Source organism: Haliotis asinina, chromosome 3 (assembly GCF_037392515.1).
Source record: "Haliotis asinina isolate JCU_RB_2024 chromosome 3, JCU_Hal_asi_v2, whole genome shotgun sequence".
NCBI lineage: Eukaryota > Metazoa > Mollusca > Gastropoda > Lepetellida > Haliotidae > Haliotis > Haliotis asinina.
The window spans coordinates 41,502,097-41,524,842 of NC_090282.1; the positions used below are offsets into that span (position 1 = coordinate 41,502,097).

Sequence of the window (22,746 nt, forward strand, 5' to 3'; positions counted from 1 at the left end):
TTTCTGTAGCCTGAAAAAATGGCCAGTGAACAGTCCGATTCAAAGCCAGGTCATCTAGTCAATTCATTCAGTTAACTGACCCAGTTTGCTATTCTAAATGTTTAAAATAAATTGGTCATTAATATTGTCAAAAGTGAAAGCCATACTGAATGTCTCTGTAGCCTTGAAAAAATGGCCAGTCATGGGTAATGTAATATTCATTACTTATGTTTTAATGAATTATTGGGTAATGGATTACTCTAATATTTTTAAAACCAGTAAATGGAATGATCCAAGTCAGTCAGTGCCTATTTAGCTGTGGGAATCACTTTGCTTACATTCATGTGCTTCTGTAATTATAGCCAAACTCTAGGGTATTGTGTTTCCCATACCACAATGTATCACAATCTGTTTCCCATACAATAGTCTTTCACAATCTGTTCCCATACCATAGTGTACCACAATCTGTTTCCCATACCACAGTATATCACAGTCTGTTTCCTTTGATACCAAAGTGTATCACAATCTATGTTTACCTTGTAGCTAGGTTGTAGTCACCACGGGGGGCTGGCCAATCTCAACATAATCAGTGCAATGTACTGTGTACTATGCTATATGATGTATACCTATGTTACTAAAGTATCATCCAGATAACACTGAACCTGTTGGCCAGTGTATGTGATAAGTGGATGATACATGTGTTATGGGTGCTGCTGCACCTATTGGTAACTGTGGCATCCCAGTAATAAAATGCTGGTCATATATAACTAAATGTGTTTGTTGTCTCTGGGTATGCTTTACATTCAAGTAGTGATCAACCCAGACCAATTTTAATTCTTATTTTGTGGATCCACCAGGTAATAATTAGATTCAACATGGCATACCTTGTATAGACTGCAGGTGATCGCTTTACTGGGCATTTTCACAACATTGAGTCAATGAGGTGTTGCATGTACAGTGGAAGCTGTGAAAACCGGCATCTGTCCAATCCGGCAAGTTGTCAACCCCTGCATAAAATCTCAGTCCCATCTGTGGCTTGCACACTTATCATAAGCTTTGTCTGTCACACTGTCTAAACTAGATTATTCCTTCAGTCCCGATGAGTGATGGTTTAGACAGCTTCCACTGTATGTTAATTGTGTTTTAGACACCATTCATAGCCTAAGAGATATTGGGGAGTGAAGTGTCACCAAGGAATACTGTGGGTTTGAATCTACATGTCACCTTGTTTACAATCTCTGCATTGTCAGCACAATGTCACTGATATGGAGTTGTGGTATAGCTCTAAATGTTAGTCTGCACCTGAACACACAACTGTTTTCACTTTGACCCAACCTTTTTGTAATACAAAAGTTTTAACTGAAGTAGTAATGATTTTATTCAAATTCTGAATATGAATGTTTGGGTGTTTTTGTTTGGTTGGTTTATATCCTGCAACCTGTCCGTGCACATTCAGCATTTCCAGAACAGAACTTTAAAACCATTCAATATATGTCTTCACCAAAGTTGGCACATAGGCAGATCTGGTGGTGTGTTAGTGCCTTTTGGTAGTTTGGGTATTCTTAATAAAGTATTTTTCGCGTTTCCGTGGCAGCAAATGTGACTCAGACTGAAATTGGAGGTAATACGGTGGATATTGATGACTGTGTCTTCTTGTTTTTGTTTATTTTGTTTGTTGGGGGGGTTATATGTCTTTTTTCTTTCTTTTTGACTAAATATTGGCCTACGGTAATTTACAAATTAAATGAGTGACAAATGCCTGTCACATGAAGTCACTTCCGACTCTTCTTCTCCATGTTACTTTCTGTGTGGAACTGCCAAGGCCTGGTGCACCTGAATTGATTTGATGGTGTTCTAGGCTTGTCAGCACCACACCCATGGTCGTTATACTGTCAAAAATGGTAACGGTCCTGTATCACATCTGTCTTTCCTCATGTGTTAGGCAGACACACCACGATATGCCAAAAAACTGTTTAAAACAACATTGAACCCAACATACAATTCCAGAAATATGTTCAAAGAATAATTATGATCGTTGTTATTATAACAAAATTAATTGTATGTTTAAATATAAAGTATTGTCCATTATGATATATTTCTATGAAGCAATCTGTATACAAGTTTATGGTTACAAGCATCCACGTGTTGTGACTAAGGCAAGGCAGGCAGATCGGGCCCAAGATCCTCCACTTCATATAGAGACACGGAGCCGCTGCCTGACCCCAGCACATAGAACATTGTCTTGTTGGTGGGACTGTTGCTGGCTGAGATAAACCTGAAACGTACCAGCGACATGCATTTGCTACTTTAAACATTCACAGGAACAGGTCATATGAAACAGTCGTTGGGTTTGAGATGTAACTGAAGCGTTTGTAAATAAGTCAAGCTTGACGCATTCATGCGCAAACGGGCCTCCTTTCTCCAACACTCACTGATAACGTTACTCAACCACCCCTTTCAACTGGGCAAACTCGACACTTTCAACTCAAAGAAGAATCGGCTGTAATTGCAGGAAATGGTGATATTTATCATTAAACAATTAAAAGGCCTTCAACAAACCATGATACACATCAGAAGGCTCTGACTCAGCTGTAGATTATCCCTGATGTTATATATACTTTGTCACCTACAAAGTCACTTTGTATTAGCAAGTTTTGATCTTTAAAGTATTCAGACTAAAAGTATGTTCGCCAGCCTCTTGAAGTAGTTCCAACGTGGTTACTGTGAGGGACGACCCAAACAGATCAATGTATTAAAACGCTGTAACTGATGACATCTCACCACAACGCGAGGTCACTGATGATGCTGTACCTATCCATTTTTTCTGATGTGATCTCTCTATATCAAATGTATCAATCAATCATGACGTCGCTTACATCACAGATGACGTCTCTGTATCATCCCACGTCACTGACGTCACGGCACCTACCCGATGTCAGAGATGGACATATCTCCGGCGCTATCGTCATCATACAGTTGAGACCACAGCGAGTCTGTTTTGCCGCGTCTGTACACGTCCTGGAAGTCGACAGTGGCCTTGGTGTTGAGAGTGGCGTTGTAGAGGTAGATGATGCCAGTTGTTTCACTGCCGACAACGATGAAGTTCTCGTTGTTGTCTCTGATCACGTCCATTGCATTTGGTTTGGGGCCCTGAAGTGTCGGGTAACATTACAGTAGAGATGACATATATATAAATACAAACGCCAAGACCCATCCATAATCATAAATATATTGAAGACAACTGATATTTTCCCAATAAAACAAACTTTCCAAGTCGTGCTCCGTTTACGATATCGCCGAAATATCATATCATTTGGAATATTAATTTCTGTACACAACGGGAAAACAATGACATAAATATTCTCTGAATGAATTCTCAAAGGACTACACAAACCAGTGGTCGATAATGTGAGCAGAACCTCACTCTAAGTAAACTTAGTCTCAGTGTATTTTGTTACACTCCACCACTGAGTCTAACAAAACCTAGTAGAAGGTCGGTCCAATCAAACGCGAGACGGTTAAATAGATTGAACCAATCAAACAACGGCTACTATTTAGGGATCGGTGGGACTTTCAAAATATTCAGGTTACCGACACAGATCTCTCCACACACAAAAATCTGTATATAACATAGTTATTTGACCAGCTGTATATACGCTTTGGTGGTTCTGTTGACATGGTTACCATTAGCCAATATTTCCGCAAGATGACATCCTTGAATATTCCCCCAAACACTATTTTCAGGGACTGTTTACTCACCGTTGTCATGGTTGTAACGTTCGCCGTGTGCATCACCCGGAAGGGATCGTACACTAAATAGCATTCGGAATCTTTCGGGTACGATCCTTTTCGAGATAAAAAAAAGTTCAAAAGGTATGTGCGAATGTCTACTTTCCTGATTTGGTAAGCTGTGTTCTGACTGGTCGATCTCAAAGGTTACCTGACGCGACCTCCCATATGGTTTTGTTAGACTCAGTAGTGGAGTGTAACGAAAAGTACTGAGGATACGTTAACTTAGACTGGCAGAACCTACACTCCAAATAAGGTGTCACGATTTAGAAAAATACACAATCTGAGACACTCTCTGAGACAGGCATCTAATCGCCAGGGCTCTAACCCACTCAGACACCGAGACTTCCCCAAAAAGGGAAGTCTGACAAAAGGTAGGCAAGATTAAACATTCTGTGTACCTAGCTTACGATTGTAATAGGGCACGACACCCATTAGAAAGAACTGAATACTAACAGCCTATCAAAGTGTTGTCAGTTGTGATACATGTTATATTTAGGATATATGTCTTCATAAAGTACATATTCTAGCATCATAGGGTGAGCCCCATACTATGCAACAAGAACTTTTCATAGAAACAACAACATTTCTTACATTTTAATAGATTTTCCGAGAAGGCGAGGGATATCTTTTGTGCTTTAAATATCATTAGAACGTTAGTCCATACTAATAGTTATCGGCTATAATGATCAGACAGATATGTCATTGAGACCACCCAATACCCAGTGTAGTCAAACTTTACGACAACCACATACTAACACCTAGGTTTCCGTACATTTACAACTGAGATTGGTATGTCAACGTCGATGACTCACCATGTCGTCTGAGACGCTGTCCTTTAGGGTTTCAGGAGAGTATACCGTGGGCTGGACAGCATCGGTGTTGAAAACGTTGTAGTAGGAGTCCCTAGCACGACGTTCTAGCTCCTCCCCGCTGTCGTACAGCATCGCCATGGTGGAAGCGTCCCATATTGAAAAGCCACGCCCTCCGTACGTATAAATATCCTCTATCTTACTGGTAAACGGGTTCAACCCGTCGATCCGACTCACGTACAGACGCCCTGCAAACGTTTTATTGTGTTTTAACAATGTGTCTATCAGTGTTCACACGGCGGTATATAAATACTTGAGTCTGGACCAAACAATCCAGTGATTGATTTCGTAGAATATGCAAAAGGGGTGCCATGACAAGCACGAAATCAGCGAGTGCGGCCACCCTGACCCGTTTGTCGTGCCTTACGACAAGGATGGCTTGATGACGTCTAACCGAGTCTTCACCTCGGAAAGTAGACATATGGCGTTGTTTACCGTCTACTTTGTTTCGAACTTATCTATACTATCTATAAATGTTGCCCCGAATAGTGGTGAAAATTTGGACGTTCCTATTTGTCTTCAAAAGTTTCTTTCAGTCACCCATCTCGCACACATGTGCAGATGTTCACGCTTTTATGACCTACCTATCTCAACACCAAAGATGTCTTGAGGGAGGCTGATCATGGCGTTTTACATAGTGAAATATAATTAGGTGCTCGAAAAAAATCGTGAACCTGTGTATATGTGTCTAGATGTTTTGAAGCCCATTCAAGATATTGCCAGTGTATGTATTGATTGTCAGCGAGAAGAACTTTTACCATCTATTAAAGATTAATTGTTGGATGTAATTCGTCATATATATATTGAATAAGCATAAACGAAATGGCATTACACCTGGACAAAGGGAAGGCTCGCCCCCTTGATATATACATGTATCCTTCAACGTAGTTGATATTTGGTCCATGTATGTATCCTTTTTGGGGGTGAGGAAATCTACTTTCTGTTCTAGATCATTACCTTTTACACATATATGACCGTGAGTGTGTGGCTGCTTGTACTAGCCAAGGTTAATGTCGGTTTCATCGTGAAAGCCCACTAACATACCATGCTACAGCTCACCAAAGGCAGTCAACACCAACACAGTATACAGATTTTGACCCAATGGTTCCCCTTAATGACATGTGCCAAGCAAGACAGTAACATGTATCACCCTTCAGCATCTTTTGTTATTTAACGCGGAATCCGCTCTCCGGGAAACATCTCCATGTTAGTTTTTGGTACTTTGTTTCGAAAATATGCGTCTCTCCAAGGCGAGAGGATGTATGTTTAAAGAACCAGTGTGGACAGTAGCTGTTACGTATCTGCTGCATAATACATTGTGCCTTACATGTTCAGCCTTACCTAGTTTGCTGTCGTTGTTGAGGTCGGCGAGGAAAGAAGCGTTGGTGATGGAGCTCGTGTCATATCCTTTCTCTGTAAACACAAATCGGAGGATAATATCTACGTCATGACGTCAGCTAAGACTGACCTCTTGTTACACCTTGACATGAACATCCATCGGCACAGCTCTCACAACTGTTAATGCATGTATCACAATTTCATAGATTACTCACTACCATGAACCAGTTTGTCCAAACGGTTTCTTCGGGCAATCAAGATAATAGCTCAGGAATAGCTAAAGATAAAACAGCACTTGGCAACTCCATGTAGCACACACGAGTATTTTAAACCAAACATTCGGGGAATTATACAAACAAAATGCTAATGAGGGTGGTTCTCTTAAACAATCGTTGTCGAATTAAGCGTTCCATGACAAACACAGATTTCTGGACTAAATTTGTTCGGCAAGTTGGGCAAAACGATCGCTTTTCTCATTTTACAGCAGAAAATCCGCAAAATATCCCAAACGGGCACAGAAAATAAATATTTAAAACTATTTTTCTTTTCATATTTGGTGTTATTTCATGCGGACGGCCACAAAGCAATGTAACGTACTGCCCTCTGTATTACTCGTTATGCTAGAGATACATTTAACTCAGCGATTGTTTAATAAAGGTCAACATAAAAGTTCCACCCTGCTGTGGCTCTAACTCCCGCAAGGGTATTGAGTAGGAATATGATGTGCTGTAAATCTCCATGATCCCCAATAAGATGGCCTGAGTGCCCTTTCCAACTCCCGCTAAGAACGAAGACAACCCATGATTGTCATAACAATGACTTCTAAAGTAAGACAACCCATGACTTCTAAAGTATGCATATACACTTGAATGGTTGCATGACACCCTATCCCAGTTGCGTGACTCAAACGTGGGACACTAGTCCAGATGACTTACGATAACTGATCACCCGTATCCCAAATGCGGAACTCAAACGTGGGACACTAGTCCAGATGACTTACGATAACTGATCACCCGTATCTCAGTTGCGTAGCTCAAACATGGGATACTTGTCCAGATGACTTACGATAACGGACCACCCGTGTCCCAATTTGCGTATAATTCAAACGTGTGACACTAGTCCAGATGACATACTATAATTGACCACCCGTATCCGAGTTGCGTAACTCAAACGTGTTACACTAGTCAAGATCACTTACGAGCACTGACGATCCTTGCCCTCTCTCCTTCTTTCCACGTAAAGCTGTGGGAAGTCGTGGTATAGGAAGACATTGCACCCTCGTCTACCACAAACAGGTAGGTCCTGCGGTTGTACACGAGGCTCTTGATGACGTCGGGCTGACGGAGGCCTCGCAGAGGGTACTTTTGCATATGGATTCCTGACACAGGGGTTGGTATATGATAGTTTAACGTGTTTTCAACATGGTGATTTACAACATTGATGTCTAAGGATGAATGACCATGAACCGGAAGAAGTAAACATTCCATACTGTAGAAACACATTGTGGCGACAAATTTAGGATAAAATGTGAGTGTGAATTCGTAACTGGAACCCTGGATCAGCAGGTTACAATGGAGGTAAACCAACCAAGTGTGGCAGACTGACGATGTGACCATTATTGTCAACGCATTCCAAATGTAATTTCACTTAAGCGAAATATCAGCATCAAATATGTGTCCTAGGTATCGCAGTACACCGGCATAGACGGATAGGCTTGCCTTATAAAATGAATAAATTCGAAAATGTATAAACTTTAACCAATCTTAGAAATATGTTTAGTTCAGATGAAAAGATATGCAAGTGTCAAACGTTTACCCCTTTGTATTGACAGACCAGGGATCATATTCGGGGTAATCTAGCATGTAAACTACAACTCTGGGATCCTCACACCGAGTAGGGAGCAACTCTCTTGAACCCCTGCCAACGAAAATGAGTGCGTCTTTGTTCGATACGGTCGTACCTCCATCCTTGTCACTTGCATCCACTCCGACGTCGCCGTAATCTTTGTATGGCATGGAAAACAGAACAGGTACCGTCGCATCCCTCAGATTGATCTGGGCGATAAGGCTGTTCTCCTGGGAATAACAACAACGCTGTCAGTTATAAAGCATCTCAGAAGAGGACATTCCGTATGGCATTGCAGATCACCAAGTCTTAACATTCTTCAGGCTGAACGGCAGCTAAACCTGTGGAGCAATATGTATTGAAATAATGCAAATGCTATACTGGAATCTGACCCACGCTCTCCGGGTACGACGTCAGGTGGATTGAATGTAGTTTTACGCCGCACCCAGCAATATATAAGCTTTATGGCAGCGCTTTGTAAATAATGGAGCTTGGACCAGACAATCCAGTGATCAACGGTATGAGCATCGATCTGCACAACTGGGAACCGATGACATGTGTCAACCAAGTAGGCGAGTCTGACAGCCCGATCCCGTTTGTCGCCTCTTTACGACAGACATGGATTACAGAAGGCCAGTATTCTAACCCGGACCTTCATGGATCAGCTGCATCCAAGCTCTCACACCGAACACCCGACCCCATCTAATAACAGAACACTGATGACCAACTATGATTCTCGGTGGTGCTTGATCAGCTTCGTGACGGTGTCAACTTATTGAGACAACAAACCGAGGTGACGCCGGTATACACAAATGTCCGCGCATGGCACAGAGAAACCAAGGAACATAAACTGGGCGATTCTGGGATTCAAACACCAAGTCAGCGCAAGGGAAGTAATTGTGCTGATTGAACCTTGTGTTCCAGAGATACCCACCTGGAACGTGACATAGGCAGTTGAGGTAGTAGGGACTGTCACGTACTCTGGTTCTAGCGCTTGTGCGACTGTGCTGTGCGAGGACAGAATCGACGACGGAATGGACTTCGCCACACTCCGAATCTCATGTCTGGAAGCAATCAGCAACATTGTGACAATTTGCTTTGTTGAAACACATGAAACCTTTTGAACTTCAATCTAACTCATTAACATCAGATGTTATTGCTTGTTAACGCAAGTCATCTGGAGAGCATACAGATCTGATTTTCACGATCAGTCAACAAGATGGCCGTGATGCATCGTTAGAAAGCGTGGAATAGTGTACAGTATTGCATCTATGCATGGTATATTATGTCCCAGACATTGTGTTCAGACGGAAGTGAGTCTGTGGATATTCTGGTGAGGACGTTCTACCTGTCGTTGAACTTGTTGAAGTCGACGAATCTCTCCGAGGGGTTGCCTGTTAACGACTTGGTGATGATGGTGAGCGAGCCCTCGGGGTCCAGGTACCTCTTTGCGTAGTCAACCCCCGACTTCCCCTCATTCCCAACAACTAGGCTCTTGCAGTCAGGTGCGAACTTCAGAACATCCGGGAACTCACCCACTGTCCGGAAGAGTGTGCATGGTGAGTTTCACATGACATTTCTAGTCATTAGATAGGACTTCGACAATCAAGACATGTTTTACTATACGTTGTCTTGTCACTGCTTCACTGATAGTCGCCCATCAATGTATATATTCCATAGTATCTACAATGTAGATGTATTTAAAATGGGGGCAGACACTTATTAGTGTCTTTTGACAAACTCAAACATTGTCTTTTCAATTAGATAAGAATTGCCTGGACTGTCAAGATACCCGAGTCTAACCGCCCATGAAACGTAGCGATTGACATAAACAATGGTGTAATCCATTCACAACAACTGTAATAGTGAATCTGACAATTCTCAAGATTTTCACTATGGTTTTGAAGCAATGTACCGGTAACTTTGCCGTCCAAGTCCATCTTATTAGAGCCTCGTTTGTAGGTCTTGAAAAAGAACACGTGACCCGGAAATACGGGTACTTCGTTGGACACGGCAACAACCACCTCGCCGTCGCAGACCTCCACGTCTCTAGGTATGCCATCAGCAGTACTAAATTCGTGGGTAAACAGACGCGTTGGCATCAGTGGATTTGAGACATCCACCACGTGGAGAAGTCGAGATCCATCGCCTGAAACAAACATATATCTTTCACTTCCGCATTTCCTTGGTAAAACGACCGAAGGCTGATTAAACCTCATCCTCGATATCTCCAGGGTATACGTTCCGATAAGTCTCCACTATACCCTGGACTCATCTACGGCTCTGCCAGATAAATTTATTACCTCCCTTTGCTGGCTCCGCCTTCTCACAGTAACCAGTCAGCTAGGCCGCCGTTATAAACGAGCTTGCCAGTGTCAGCAAAGGTAGCGGTCGCAACTGCGAAGGTTTGCTCGCAGTGCGACTCAGATTTTAGGGAAATCATACAAGCAAATTGACAGGTCCGAAACTTTAATACGACACATGCAAGAACTCCTTCTACCTCTTCCAAATAACCTCTGCATTGTTTCTGTTGCCAAGCTTAATCGGTTAGATAATTCAAAAAACGAAAGTGAGTTGTGATTGGTTCGCTCAACTTCCCAGCGTAGACACGTGATTGGATCAAAAGACAGTCAAGGGAGGTAATAAATTTATCTGGCAGAGCCGCAGATGCGTCCAGGGTATAGTGGAGACTAATCGGAACGTATAGCCTGGAGATATCGAGCATAATTAAACCTTGGACCCCGATTTCTGCGAGGATTCTTCACAATGACTATGCTTGCGATTAAGCACCAGAAGTAAATAGTAGTTGGAAAATGTAAAACTATGCGTTTAATCCAGGAAATACGGTATATCATGACGCGTTAGCTTTATATGGGAGGTAAGAATGTTAACAGTTTAAATTGTGATGTAGTGCACAACGTGGAAACAGGCGTTTTATAAACAGCTATTACAATTGATAGCGCCAAGGTATAGGATGTTGACAAACCTATCCAAATAAAGGGGTGATGGTGGATGTTGTTGATGGTGGGGGCAGAATGGAATTTAGTGGGTTTGCGAACACTTCCAGGCAAGCCTATGTCAATTCAAGGTGTCGCCGGTGGATTGAGCACATTCAAGGCATGCGAACGTAATGGCAGGAATATGTCACGGTGCGTCGTTGAACCATATATAAATGTAATTAGGAAACGATGGAAGAAAAGTCAAATTGCATTAGTTCCTATGATGAAAGGAGAAATTTATTGTCTTATGGATGAACGTACCTACGACGTAGATGAACTGGTCATCAGGGTCGTATGCCGCCTCCTCTGCTGACCCCGACAGGATCTTGTATGTCTCTGTGGGGGTGACGGTGTAAGGAAGCTTCAGGTAACCCATGGGGCGGATGACGTACCTGCCACCGCATACCCCAATGAGGGTCAGCAGGGCAACAGCAAGGTGGAGTCTTGGTAACATTGGTTCTGCAAGGTAACCAAGAAACAGGTCGGTAACACAGATTCAAAGATCCACCCAACAGCAATCTGATCTCGGTGAGATAAACAGACAGGAATTGAATGCGATAGGTTCATTTGAATATACACCACCGTGTATATAGCGTTGTCCTTCGTGATGTCCCAACTCTTGCCAGCAATCTTATATTGTATTGGAACATGGTATTCCCGAGACATATTATGCGTGTACGCATTAAAAGATGTAAGCCATGTTTGTCTCCGTCTTTTATTTATGACTTTCAGTGAATCTATTTCGGGGTACAAGGACACGGACACAGTGTTTGTGTTTTATCAGTCACAATCAAAACACTAATGTATTGACATCGGGTTTTTTTAAAACAGTTCCCAACCACTAGTTCTGTAGTTCATATAGAGTGGTACTTTGGTTTGTTCTTTGACGCCACACTCACCACCACCTCAACTACACTCGAGTCTGGAACAGACAGTTCAGTGATCACCAGTATGAGCACCGATCTATACGATTGGGATACGATGACATGTGTCAACCAACGAAGTTCCCGAAATGTTGTCTATTGTGAAATGTAATATATCGCTGTTACCCAGCCAGTTTGGAAGTATTTCTGTGGAACACTTTCATCTGTATAGCCCTCTATTTCTACCGCTTTAAACTAAGCAAGCAAAATTCGTGTTTCTATCGGAACGTGACTGTATATATGATCTCTTTCGGGTCACGAGATAAGATAAACATGGCATATGACAAAAAAAGATAAATATTCTCCGTAGTATCAGCTACATATTCTCACGCTGACAACCGAAGTCACAGAAATTTTAATTCACTTGATTGTAGTAACACCGACTGCATATTTTCGGGTGCATATATTACTTTAGAACAGTTACTATCACAATATGCTATTACTATGCTATTATAATTTATACAGTCATTGTGCTGGTATTCTGATGCATACTACCGTTGTAATTACTTCGCAGTACATTGTATAGATTGGTTAATATTAGAACACAGCTGTTAATTTACAACATTTCTTTGTTGTTAATTGGGATTTCTGGGTTAACCGTTTTTCAGTTTGGAAACTGAAAATAACAGCCTGCACGCAAAGCTTGCTGATAAAAGTTCAAAGTTCAGAAGACGTTCGAAGAGTACCCGATCGACGTCATGGCGTTATCTACATTCAGCAGTCATACCAAAGCTGTTTTGAGAAGCTCCAATTTTCAAATATACTACCATGTATTTATATTTTAACGAATTACGTTTTCTCAAATTCACTTCTACACATGACAATGAAGTTCTTTAAGCCTGTACAATCTTCGCTCATTGTTAAGAAAAACCGATATTTGTTCATCAGCATACAATGTAGGGACATTTCCAGATGTGACTTTTCATTTTTAAACCCACATGGGTCAAGGAGAGTCTGACAAGATTTTAAACATACAGAGAACTACCAAAAAAGCCCAAACTAGTAAGTCGATAAATTAAGTGTCTGTCAAGTTAATAATTAATTTCAATGAATACGTCTATCTTTTCTTTAGCGTTTAACGCTGTAAAAGAACCACTTAAATCTGAGGAAAGGTACACATATATTAAATATTCGCACTGAGGTGCTCGTCCAGTGGTCTTACCTGTGCGGTGGCCTAAAGCAAAGTGGTCGTGAAGTACAGGCAGAGGTGAGCAGTGATTTGCATGGCACCGTTAATCTGATAATGCAATCGCAATTCTAGACTTGAGGAGCCCCTGTAGTATTATCATAAAATGTACTTCTAACAAATATAAAAATCTTCCAAACACATACCAATGACACAGGTTCAACCCATATGAGGTGTTACTTGTGCGGCAAGAACTTGTATTATTCCGACATTTCTGGAATGTGTTATTAAGAGGTGACTATTTCGATTCCACAGTGACCTGTTCTTGAACCGTCTTCAAACTAAGGTCAATCTTGATAAATTCACTTATGAAACAGGCTGAATTATCTGGATTGACATATAAGGGTGTAAGACCGATTGGACAGTTGAAAACATCCGTAAGCCTCATGTAACACATGACTTCACATCTGGACAACATTCAACCATCGATGCACCCCTTCATACTCGAGTGAGCTGGGTATACATGCTTTGAGCAGTGTTCCAGTTGTATCATGGGGGTCTACTTGATGTCTACCTCATCGGTTACATCCATGAGCAGGGATAAGGTATTGACAAACTCTGTAACATAATCAATGCAAAACACGTTACTGCCCAAGGGACGCAACCCTGCACTGCTAATTGCGGCGCCTCCGACGGCGAGGCAACCTTTCCCCTACAAAGTGTTATCTCAGACATGGTTAGTTAGGTGACACAATCTTTGATTCTGATAGGACACAAAACCATCACAAAAGGTCGTGCAAGTTAACAATCATCAAGCGTTTCATTTTAGACCCGTCCAATGCCTTTATAACAGATATTCTGAAATTGAAACTCATAGAAAGGTAACACAGCCTTTGGGCTGTTGATGTTGTAGCTGGTAAGGATAGCATTTTAAAATTCAAGCTTTCCTTCCTTTAGTGCTGTGTCCAGAGACATAAATCAGATTTGCTTTTCCACTTGTTACATTAAAAATTATTAAAAGTCACAATGCTGATTGGCCTATTGAATGTACTATGTCTTTGTCAGTTACATTTAGAATATCTGATAATGGTTCCAATTACATAGATGTCTCTTTGTATGTGTGGTCCTTCATGAGACCAAGGTCAGATTAAAGTTACAGTTTCATTAAGTCACTGACATGAGAAGAAGCAATTCCTGAGCTGGTTTATTCCATAGCACAAAATATAGTCCACAGATTCCATGGGTTTGCTCAGGATCTGGTGGTCAGGCTTGCTGACTTGGTTGGCACCTATCATATGCCAGCTGTCTATGCTCATGATGTTGATCACTGGATTTGCTTGGCAAGACTCTATTATTTACAGACTAGAATTTTGATGAGTGCTGTGTAACACAACAACCCAACAAAAATGTTTTGCTCTTCTAGGTGCCAACAGTGACAAACCACTGGTTATCATTAATGACACTGTTATAAGGGAGCGTTGTTTTACGTCATTCACCAGGATCAACACAGAAAGAATGGGAGCACTACAGTTAAGAAAGAAATTAAATTGGTGCAAATATATACCACTGCCTTGAGAAGTAATAACAAACAAAGCATTGAAAACTATGCTCATTTATTCAGTAACTATATTAAGTATGATTAGATAATATATACTTAGAAAAAACTATCAAACAATACATATACTCTCTATCTAGTATTTAATATAATACAATTTCTTTACACCATAGTACTTTTGTAACAAGCTTTCTGATTGGCTGCTTGTCCTTGACCTTCTTGCTTCATTAGCATTAAAAGAACTCATTTATTGTAAAGCATAAACAGGATAATCATGAACAAAGAATAATCAGCATATAGATAATATTATCTCTATTATACATACATTTTTCAAATCAATCATATTCATAAATAACCACATTATAACCATCATTAGATGTTCATCCCTTTTGTCATGTCAAAAACAAAATTCATTCTAGGTGAGTGGTGAATGGCTGTCTTGTTAGAATGAACAGAATATTTTTAGACACACAGGCATGAAATCCTTATAAACAATACATAATTGAAAAGGGGGCATTTTGAGAATTAGAGATCAACATGAACATGTGTACAGAGAAAAGGCATTTTCAAAGGACAATACCATTCCCAGTACATTCTTCCAGGTAAAGACCTTCAAAACAAACTCCTTATTCACTATGCTCTGCCTACATATCAAGAATCATTTTCACTGAATATCAGATTGAAAATAGTGTATTTACAATGGAATAGCAAATATGTACATGTACAATTAGACTAAAAAGATATTCTTGGTTCCCCTCTGGCCATTCACATCAGGAAGACACAGTTCAACTGTTCCAAGACAAAATAATAACATTATGACATTCTGCAGATTAAATTTTCAAAGCTTCATGCTCACATTTTCCTTTTTATAGGCTAGAAGTACTAGTTGTATAGTTTTTCAACATCAGCATTAAAAAACAATGAATTTCACTAAATCCTCTACAAAGTACTGTGTGTTAGACACTCCGGAAACTCGGCGTAGCATGCAGAACCTCAAACATTTACCATCCTGCTCCAATGAAAAGAGAAATTTCTTGCTGTTCGTAGATTCTATCATACTGACTTTGTAGAGAAATTGTCTTTAGCTGCAGTCAGAAAAAGTTACACTTACATAAAGTACCCTCAGAAGTTTTTAACCCTTAGGAACTCTAGCCTGTCAAAATACTGAATGCCTGATCCTTGCTTCCATGAACCTTACCTATTGTCTTCATACGGTCAACTAAACACACAAGGTAAAATCAGGGTGTAAAGGATGAACAGTTTGGGGACAAGACATTTTAATGTCTTCATCCATATGTGATAGCGTCATCATGACTTCCAGTTAAGGTTCACATGTGGATTTGAACCTTCATACATAAAAATGAAATTCCCAACCCTGTTGTGAAGTGAGTATTGTTTGACTTACCACTTGCAAAATGCACCCATACAATTGCAAGGACACCAACAACAGTATCAGTGAAGCTCAAAGGATTTTATGTTGGCATTTTCATCATAGTATTAGCAATGAATGACTGCAAGCAGTATGAGAAATTCAATATCTAAGCTCCTCCATCCCCTAGTGATTTATAAGAAGCCAAGATTCTGTTCCATCATTTGTTTAAATTTAGAAATAAACTAATTGTGGATGTTTCAAGACACCAGGAATGTGAGTGCTAGCTTTGTTTAGAAATGTGAAGTTAGAAGACACATAGGTCCCCTCAAATGTATTTCAGAATGTTTGGTTGGTGGTAGCTGTAAATGTTAAACTGTATTTCTGCAACAATCTACTTTTGTGTTAGCATTTTGTCCTATCTTAGCGAGGGCTTAGATTTGGAAGAAATATTTGGTCTTGAGGTGAACAAAACCTGTTGTTACCCCTTAACTTGGATACCTTAATTCAGGAATCATGGTGGCACTGCATAGTTGGCACTGAGTCTAGCAGTCCCTCTTAGAATGAGTCTACATTACAAACAGTTATTCTAAGCATAAAACATGAGAATTCCTTAAAATATTTTAATAAAGACTCTTTAAAGGATACACTAAGTGGCAAAAGGTTGAGGGTAGCAGGGTATGACTGAGGTTTTATAAAAACTATCCTTAGTATCCATTGGCCTGTTTGACAAAAGAACAAAGTATTTACACAGCATGCATGGCACAGAACCTTGTCATGTGGTTGAGACACACCGTCTGTTGGACTCAAACAGTATTTATCTGACAAATAGCTAAAAAGTAACAAATAAACACTGATCAATAATCAAACTGTTTGTTTGACAGCTCGTCAAACTAGGCTAATAAATTGATAAATTAAAAAGTCTGATATGAAAATGCTAAAAGAATGTTACTGTGACATCATTCTAAAGAAACAACTCCTTTCCTCAGTAATTGCATAAACACATGTTTGAGGAGTGTATATTGATTTAAAAGTCAACACACAACTTAATAATTGTTAAACCATGATACATATCATGAATATTAAATGAACAGCCCAAACAGTTGTGTTCTATTCATGTCTCATTTCTTTGCTAAGCACGAATATTTGAAAAAGCATTATCAACCAAAGATTTAATATATAGTAGGACCATTAGTTCTCACTGCCACTAGTGAAAAACCTGAGAACCATCGCAATACCGGGCAAGTCAGAGTGACCAAACAGAGCTCCGATGGGTACTGACTGGGAATGTGATATTATACAGCCTCCAACTATTAACACAGGGTATTCTGAGCAATAGATGTGGGCTATACAACTATTTCTGTCATGGAACTTGTGATCTCATCCATGTTTTGATCAAGATATGATTTCATGAATAACGTCTTGTTTACGGCACAAAGTGATGTCTTGATGGAGAGTCTTACCCTGTTATATAGCTTGAGGTCAGGTTAAGAATCTAAACTGAAATGTTGCTCTATGCAATAAACAAGAAGCTGTTATCCTTTAAGTGCTTCATTACTGACTCATCAACTTGTACAATGTGAAACAATTTGTGTCGTAAAGTAGAAGATGTAGAAGTAGAGGAATGACCTAAGATCTTCGTGTAGTAGTAGTGAGAACAAAGATCTTATTAATATTAGATTGAAAATATCTAAAACTGAAGCAACTCTAAAATTCTCTCTGGTTGTCTTATTGCAGACACTGAAACGGCACTGGACTGACAGGAAGCATAACACATGGTGTTGGCTTTTCAAGCAGGCAGTCATGGTTCTATTCCTAAGAACACAATGTTAATTATCACCATCATTACGCTTTGACCTGGAAAATACTATTGGCTCAAACCTATCTCACACTAAACATTCTCAGTGATTCTTGAATATCAACAGCTGATGATTACTCACGCAAAGACGCTCACAACTTGGCTTGCACTTGTGAAAGCTAGGTTTCTGGAGGTGGCACAGAACAATCACACAGAACACAAACTAAACCAGCATCTGTGAGCCACATTTAGAAGCAGGGGGTTAATGAAGATGAGGTGGCAAATGAATACCAACTTCCTTAGACTTTGAATGCAGCACTTCATACAGATACCAACATCTGACTTGCTGGACATATATTAGCACCTGTACATAAACGCTACACTAAAGACTGAGGGGAAAATGGAGATGACATCCGTGTCGACCCAGTCCTCTGTCATCATGCAATGTTCTTAATGCCAGGAACACATTCAGTCCAACAGAAAACGGGACCTAGAATAAACTATGATTTGTCACTCTCCTCAGTTTGTAACTAGTCTAGTACAACAGGTATGGTACATACCATATTATCTTATAACATTCTATGCACTTCATGCTTGATAGGCCTGTTGATAGCTATCATTCTGCAATTCCCAAATCTGATTCTTTCAAATGTATATTTAAATACAATGACTTAAGTTATGATCACTATCAAGAGTTGTGTTGCACATTTGTTTTTTTAACACTTTAACATCAAGTATCCTCGTTTAAGTGATAATAACATGACAGTGATTGAAATTTTCGATTATATCTAAGGTAGATAACTCTACCTCATCACAGAGCATATTTGTAATGAAGACACAAGCTGACAGAATGAACCATGGACTGAGATGAGCACCACAAACACAGTCAGATGTAACAAAGGAACCCATACTCATGAGGGATGGGATAAAACCTTATCAAGATATGAATTCATCTGGTGGGATGACAGAATGAAGCTCCATGACAAGGTATACGATGAATGGCATTTCACAGAGCACCAAGATGACAACAGCTCACGGTGCGTGGCTTGTGGTCCGCGTCACGTGACTTCCCATCTCTGTCAGCAGCATGTTGCTTTCTTCTCCGACTTGCCTTGTGAATTAGGTCCATCAAGAGAGATCTTCTCCCGATCTTTGTCATCGTCTCCTAACCTCATTTCCTGATCTTTCTTCAAAATCTGAAGTTGGCACATGAAATCATTAAGTACAGGACAAATGCAATAATACATGCAGTTACAATTAGGTTTACCAAGTCGGCATCTACTTTTCTGAGATAATGTGACTACATGAGTTTCCTTGATTGGAGACACTTTGCTAGGGGAGTATGCTATAAAAGGTTATTCCATTAAAACTGAGAAGGCAGAAACATTTGGTATTGGTGCTTATAGAGAAAAATCTAGGATCTGGAAAAGGAAATTACATGTACATGGGAACAACTTCTTAAATTATTCGCATTAAATATAATAGAAAGAGCCCACTCTATTCAGTTTCTCCAACTGTAACAACCTTGTCTGCTAACAATTATCAGCTTGCAAGGGTTGTACTGCATACATTTGTTTCAGTGTCAGAGTGACATGGGTGATGATGATTTTTATGGAGTTGCATGTACAATGTGAATTACAACTCCCCCACCTCTAAAATTAATGTACAAGTAAGTGACCCCACGGCTTGTGTCATGTACAAAATCAGTGACCCAGCCCCCAGAACATGTAGACAATATTGATGACCCCCCTGTACCTCCGCTGGACCAAAAATGGGTGACAGCACTTTAAAATCATCATCACCCCTCCCTAGTGATAAATTACGAACAGTCCCTAAACACAAACCTCTGCAAGCATTTAGAGCTGATATATGATCTGTAGATAGTGGCCTGTGGTTACTTGGTTCCCCCTGGGTTACCCAGATTGTGTTCAAGTCTAATACATTGTATTTTCCAAACATGACACTAGCATATCGTAAAATACTGTCTAAAACTTAACAATGCCAAACTTAGTTTATCCGACTAATACAAACATCAAGTACTGGACTACTTACTTTAGTTACTAAAAACCTAGCTGCCTCGTCAATGTTGATATTTTCTTTGGCTGACGTTTCATACCAGCCGATAAAACCCTTCTCTGTGCAGAAGTCATCCATCTGAGACGCATTGTTGACTAGCCCCTCCTTTGCCTGGTCACACTACAACATCACAAACATCATCATCATTAGAAACATCATCATCATCATCTAGCCCCTCCTTCACACATCACATCATCATCATCATCATCATCACAAACATCATCATCATCATCTAGCCCCTCCTTCACACATCACAATCATCACAAACATCATCATCATCTAACCCCTCCTTCACACATCACAATCATCATCACAATCATCATCATCATCATCATCATCATCATCAACATAATCTAGCCCCTCATTCACACATCACAATCATCATCATTACAAACATCATCAACATCATCTAGCCCCTCCTTCACACATCACAATCATCATCATCATCATCATCATCATCAACATCATCTAGCCCCTCCTTCACACATCACAATCATCATCATCATTACAAACATCATCAACATCATCTAGCTCCTCCTTCACACATCACAATCATCACAATCATCATCATCATTACAAACATCATCATCATTACAAACATCATCATCATCATCATTACAAACATCATCATCATCATCACAAACATCATCATCATCATCATCAACATCATCATTACAAACATCATCATCATTACAAACATCATCATCATTATCATCATTACAAACATCATCATTACAAACATCATCATCATCATCACAAACATCATCATCATTACAAACATCATCATCATCATCATCATCATCATCATCATCATCATCATTACAAACATCATCATCATCATTACAAACATCATAATCATCATCTAGCCCCTCCTTCACACATCACAATCATAATCATCATCATTACAAACATCATCATCATCTAGCCCCTCCTTCACACATCACAATAATCATCATCATCATCATCATCATCTTGACATTACATAAAAAACACTATTGTCATCATCATTATCATCATTATTATCGTCTAGCAGCTGCTTTACCTGATCACAATAAAGCATCACAAACATCACCATCAATTATCAATCGTCTTCCTTCACCTTTCAGTCAAACAAGATTATGTTACAGCACATGAATCTGAACAAGACTTACTTTGTTAGCTAGCAATACACAAGGTACAGGAGATCCATCTGGCAGCTGGACTTTACTGTCAAGGTCATTCTTCCACTTGGTGACTGCCTCAAACGTGGACGTCCGCGTGACATCAAACACTACAAAGGCACCTACAGCTTCCTTGTAATACACCCTGGTCATGTTCCCGAACCGCTCCTGGCCTGTCACACACACAACACGCCATGGAGATATAACAGTCAAAATATATCAAGCTGTTCTAGTCCAGCCTAGGGAGGTGAAACTATCACTAGCTGTTCTACTCAAATCAAAAGGGTGCGTAGCTTAGCTGTTCTAGTAAAGTCAGAAGGGGTATTCAGGTTAGTTGTTCTAGCCATGTCTGGAGGTACCAAAGTTAGCTGTTAAATAGCTGTTAGGGAAGAGGTTTCTTGGTTAACAAGTCCTAACAATGATAAATAAGTGGAGTAAGAGAGACCCCTCAGTGAAAGCCCTAGCACTTGGGACACATTAGACCAAAGCTCAGAATATACACTAGTTTGATAGAAACTAATGATTCCATTTATAATGAAAAGAAGAAAACCTAGGGAAAGCTTTATCAAAACGTCTGCATTGCAGACATGGCAGGGTGGAAAGGAAAGTAATGTGGTTCGCTGAGATACAGACTAGGGAAAGATGTTTGATCTCATTACAACCTTACTTAACCTCACATACCTGCAATATCCCATAACTGCAGTCGGATCAGCGTATCTGCATCCCAGTTCAACACTTTTAAAGCAAAGTCTACACCAATCTGAATGAACGTTAAGGCAACATCACTGAAACACTGAAATAATAACAGCAGTAACCATGGTAACTTCTTTGAGTGGTATACAGAAGTTGACATGATGCACAAGGGAAGCATTGCTATGCAACAGTTAGATTTTTAGATGCCATATATAACGCCATTATCAAACAGATGATGTTTTTTTGACGACGAGTGAGTGTGTTTTTGAGACACTTATTGCAATATTCCAGCAATATACAGAAATGGGCTTCAAACATTGTATCCATGAGGGAAATCGAACCCGGGGTTACAATGAGCGAACGCTTTACCAACAAGGCTACCTAAACACCCTCATGTAACAAAGAAGTCGTATATAACCATGGAAGTAACCCCTATGCTATTAACTGTTGGGTTTCATCTATTCAGAATAGTCATTTCCAACTGAATCCACCTCCATGGTTTCCAGTTCCTTGTCAAACCAACATCCAATCTAATCATGTGCTAATTACAACCACATTATCATCAACAACTCAAAAAGCACAAGAGTCAAGTGTTCTTTCATGTGCAGTTCCGTGTGAAGTTCCTGTCTCTTAATGTAATGACAAATCATTCACCAGCGTCACACAACAAGGACAGTATACTATACTATATTATCTTGTATTTTATATATTTTTTAGATCTTGTAAATATTTCCAGTATGTTAAAAATCAAACAAAATCTGAAGTAGTCTCAATAATCATAGAAAAACGTGACAGTATGTTCACATGGGAAATAACTAGGTCAGGCCTGTTCGGTACATGAGGAGTATGTTTGCTGACCTGTAGAACATGGTAGATGGGCTACAAACAGTACGACACTGTTCTACATTTATACAGGAGAGGTTTACACAAAAAACATTATTGTATGTCGCAACTGAACATAATGGTCATGCATGGTTGCAAAAACTTGACAAGTGCTGTGACTATGTGTCCCAGTCCACCCAGCTGTCAATTGGGTACCTTGTTAGGATGAGAGAGCCACAATAAACTCAGTGCGCCTAGTGGCAGCAAGAGTTGTATACTCCCCAGGGAGCTGAGATTGAAATACGATGTGCTGTTGAGATTGACATCCGGTGATGGAGGGAAAAAATACAATGTAGCGCTCTGAGCATGCTTTATGTGTGGAATTCAGCGCATTATAAATAC

At 40.0% G+C, this 22,746-nt stretch overlaps 2 protein-coding genes and 1 long non-coding RNA gene across 5 annotated transcripts in view; 1 reads left to right on the forward strand and 2 right to left on the reverse strand.

The window, feature by feature from the left end:
- Window positions 1–22,746, forward strand: part of LOC137278034 (uncharacterized) — a 173,767-nt gene that overhangs the window by 72,040 nt on the left and 78,981 nt on the right. The gene's annotated exons all lie outside the window — the stretch shown is intronic.
- On the reverse strand, window positions 1,340–13,010 carry LOC137278020 (mesenchyme-specific cell surface glycoprotein-like). The gene is made up of 11 exons (XM_067810055.1): window positions 12,908–13,010; window positions 11,084–11,281; window positions 9,739–9,972; window positions 9,172–9,361; window positions 8,758–8,887; window positions 7,939–8,053; window positions 7,177–7,356; window positions 5,982–6,053; window positions 4,584–4,828; window positions 2,909–3,129; window positions 1,340–2,254 (listed from the first exon to the last, which is right to left on the reverse strand). The coding sequence occupies exons 2-11, from the start codon at window positions 11,274–11,276 to the stop codon at window positions 2,131–2,133; spliced, it is 1,704 nt and encodes a 567-aa protein (XP_067666156.1). The 5' UTR covers window positions 11,277–11,281; window positions 12,908–13,010; the 3' UTR covers window positions 1,340–2,130.
- The window catches only part of LOC137278022 (ras-related protein Rab-32-like), a 31,054-nt gene continuing 22,775 nt past the window's right edge, over window positions 14,468–22,746 (reverse strand). For all 3 annotated transcript variants that reach the window (XM_067810058.1, XM_067810056.1, XM_067810057.1), the window contains 4 exons: window positions 21,511–21,589; window positions 20,821–21,002; window positions 19,646–19,789; window positions 14,468–18,789 (listed from right to left, as the gene is read on the reverse strand). In XM_067810058.1, the coding sequence (XP_067666159.1) occupies window positions 18,673–18,789; window positions 19,646–19,789; window positions 20,821–21,002; window positions 21,511–21,589 (522 nt within the window). In that variant the 3' untranslated portion in view covers window positions 14,468–18,672. The remainder of the gene's footprint in view (window positions 18,790–19,645; window positions 19,790–20,820; window positions 21,003–21,510; window positions 21,590–22,746) is intronic.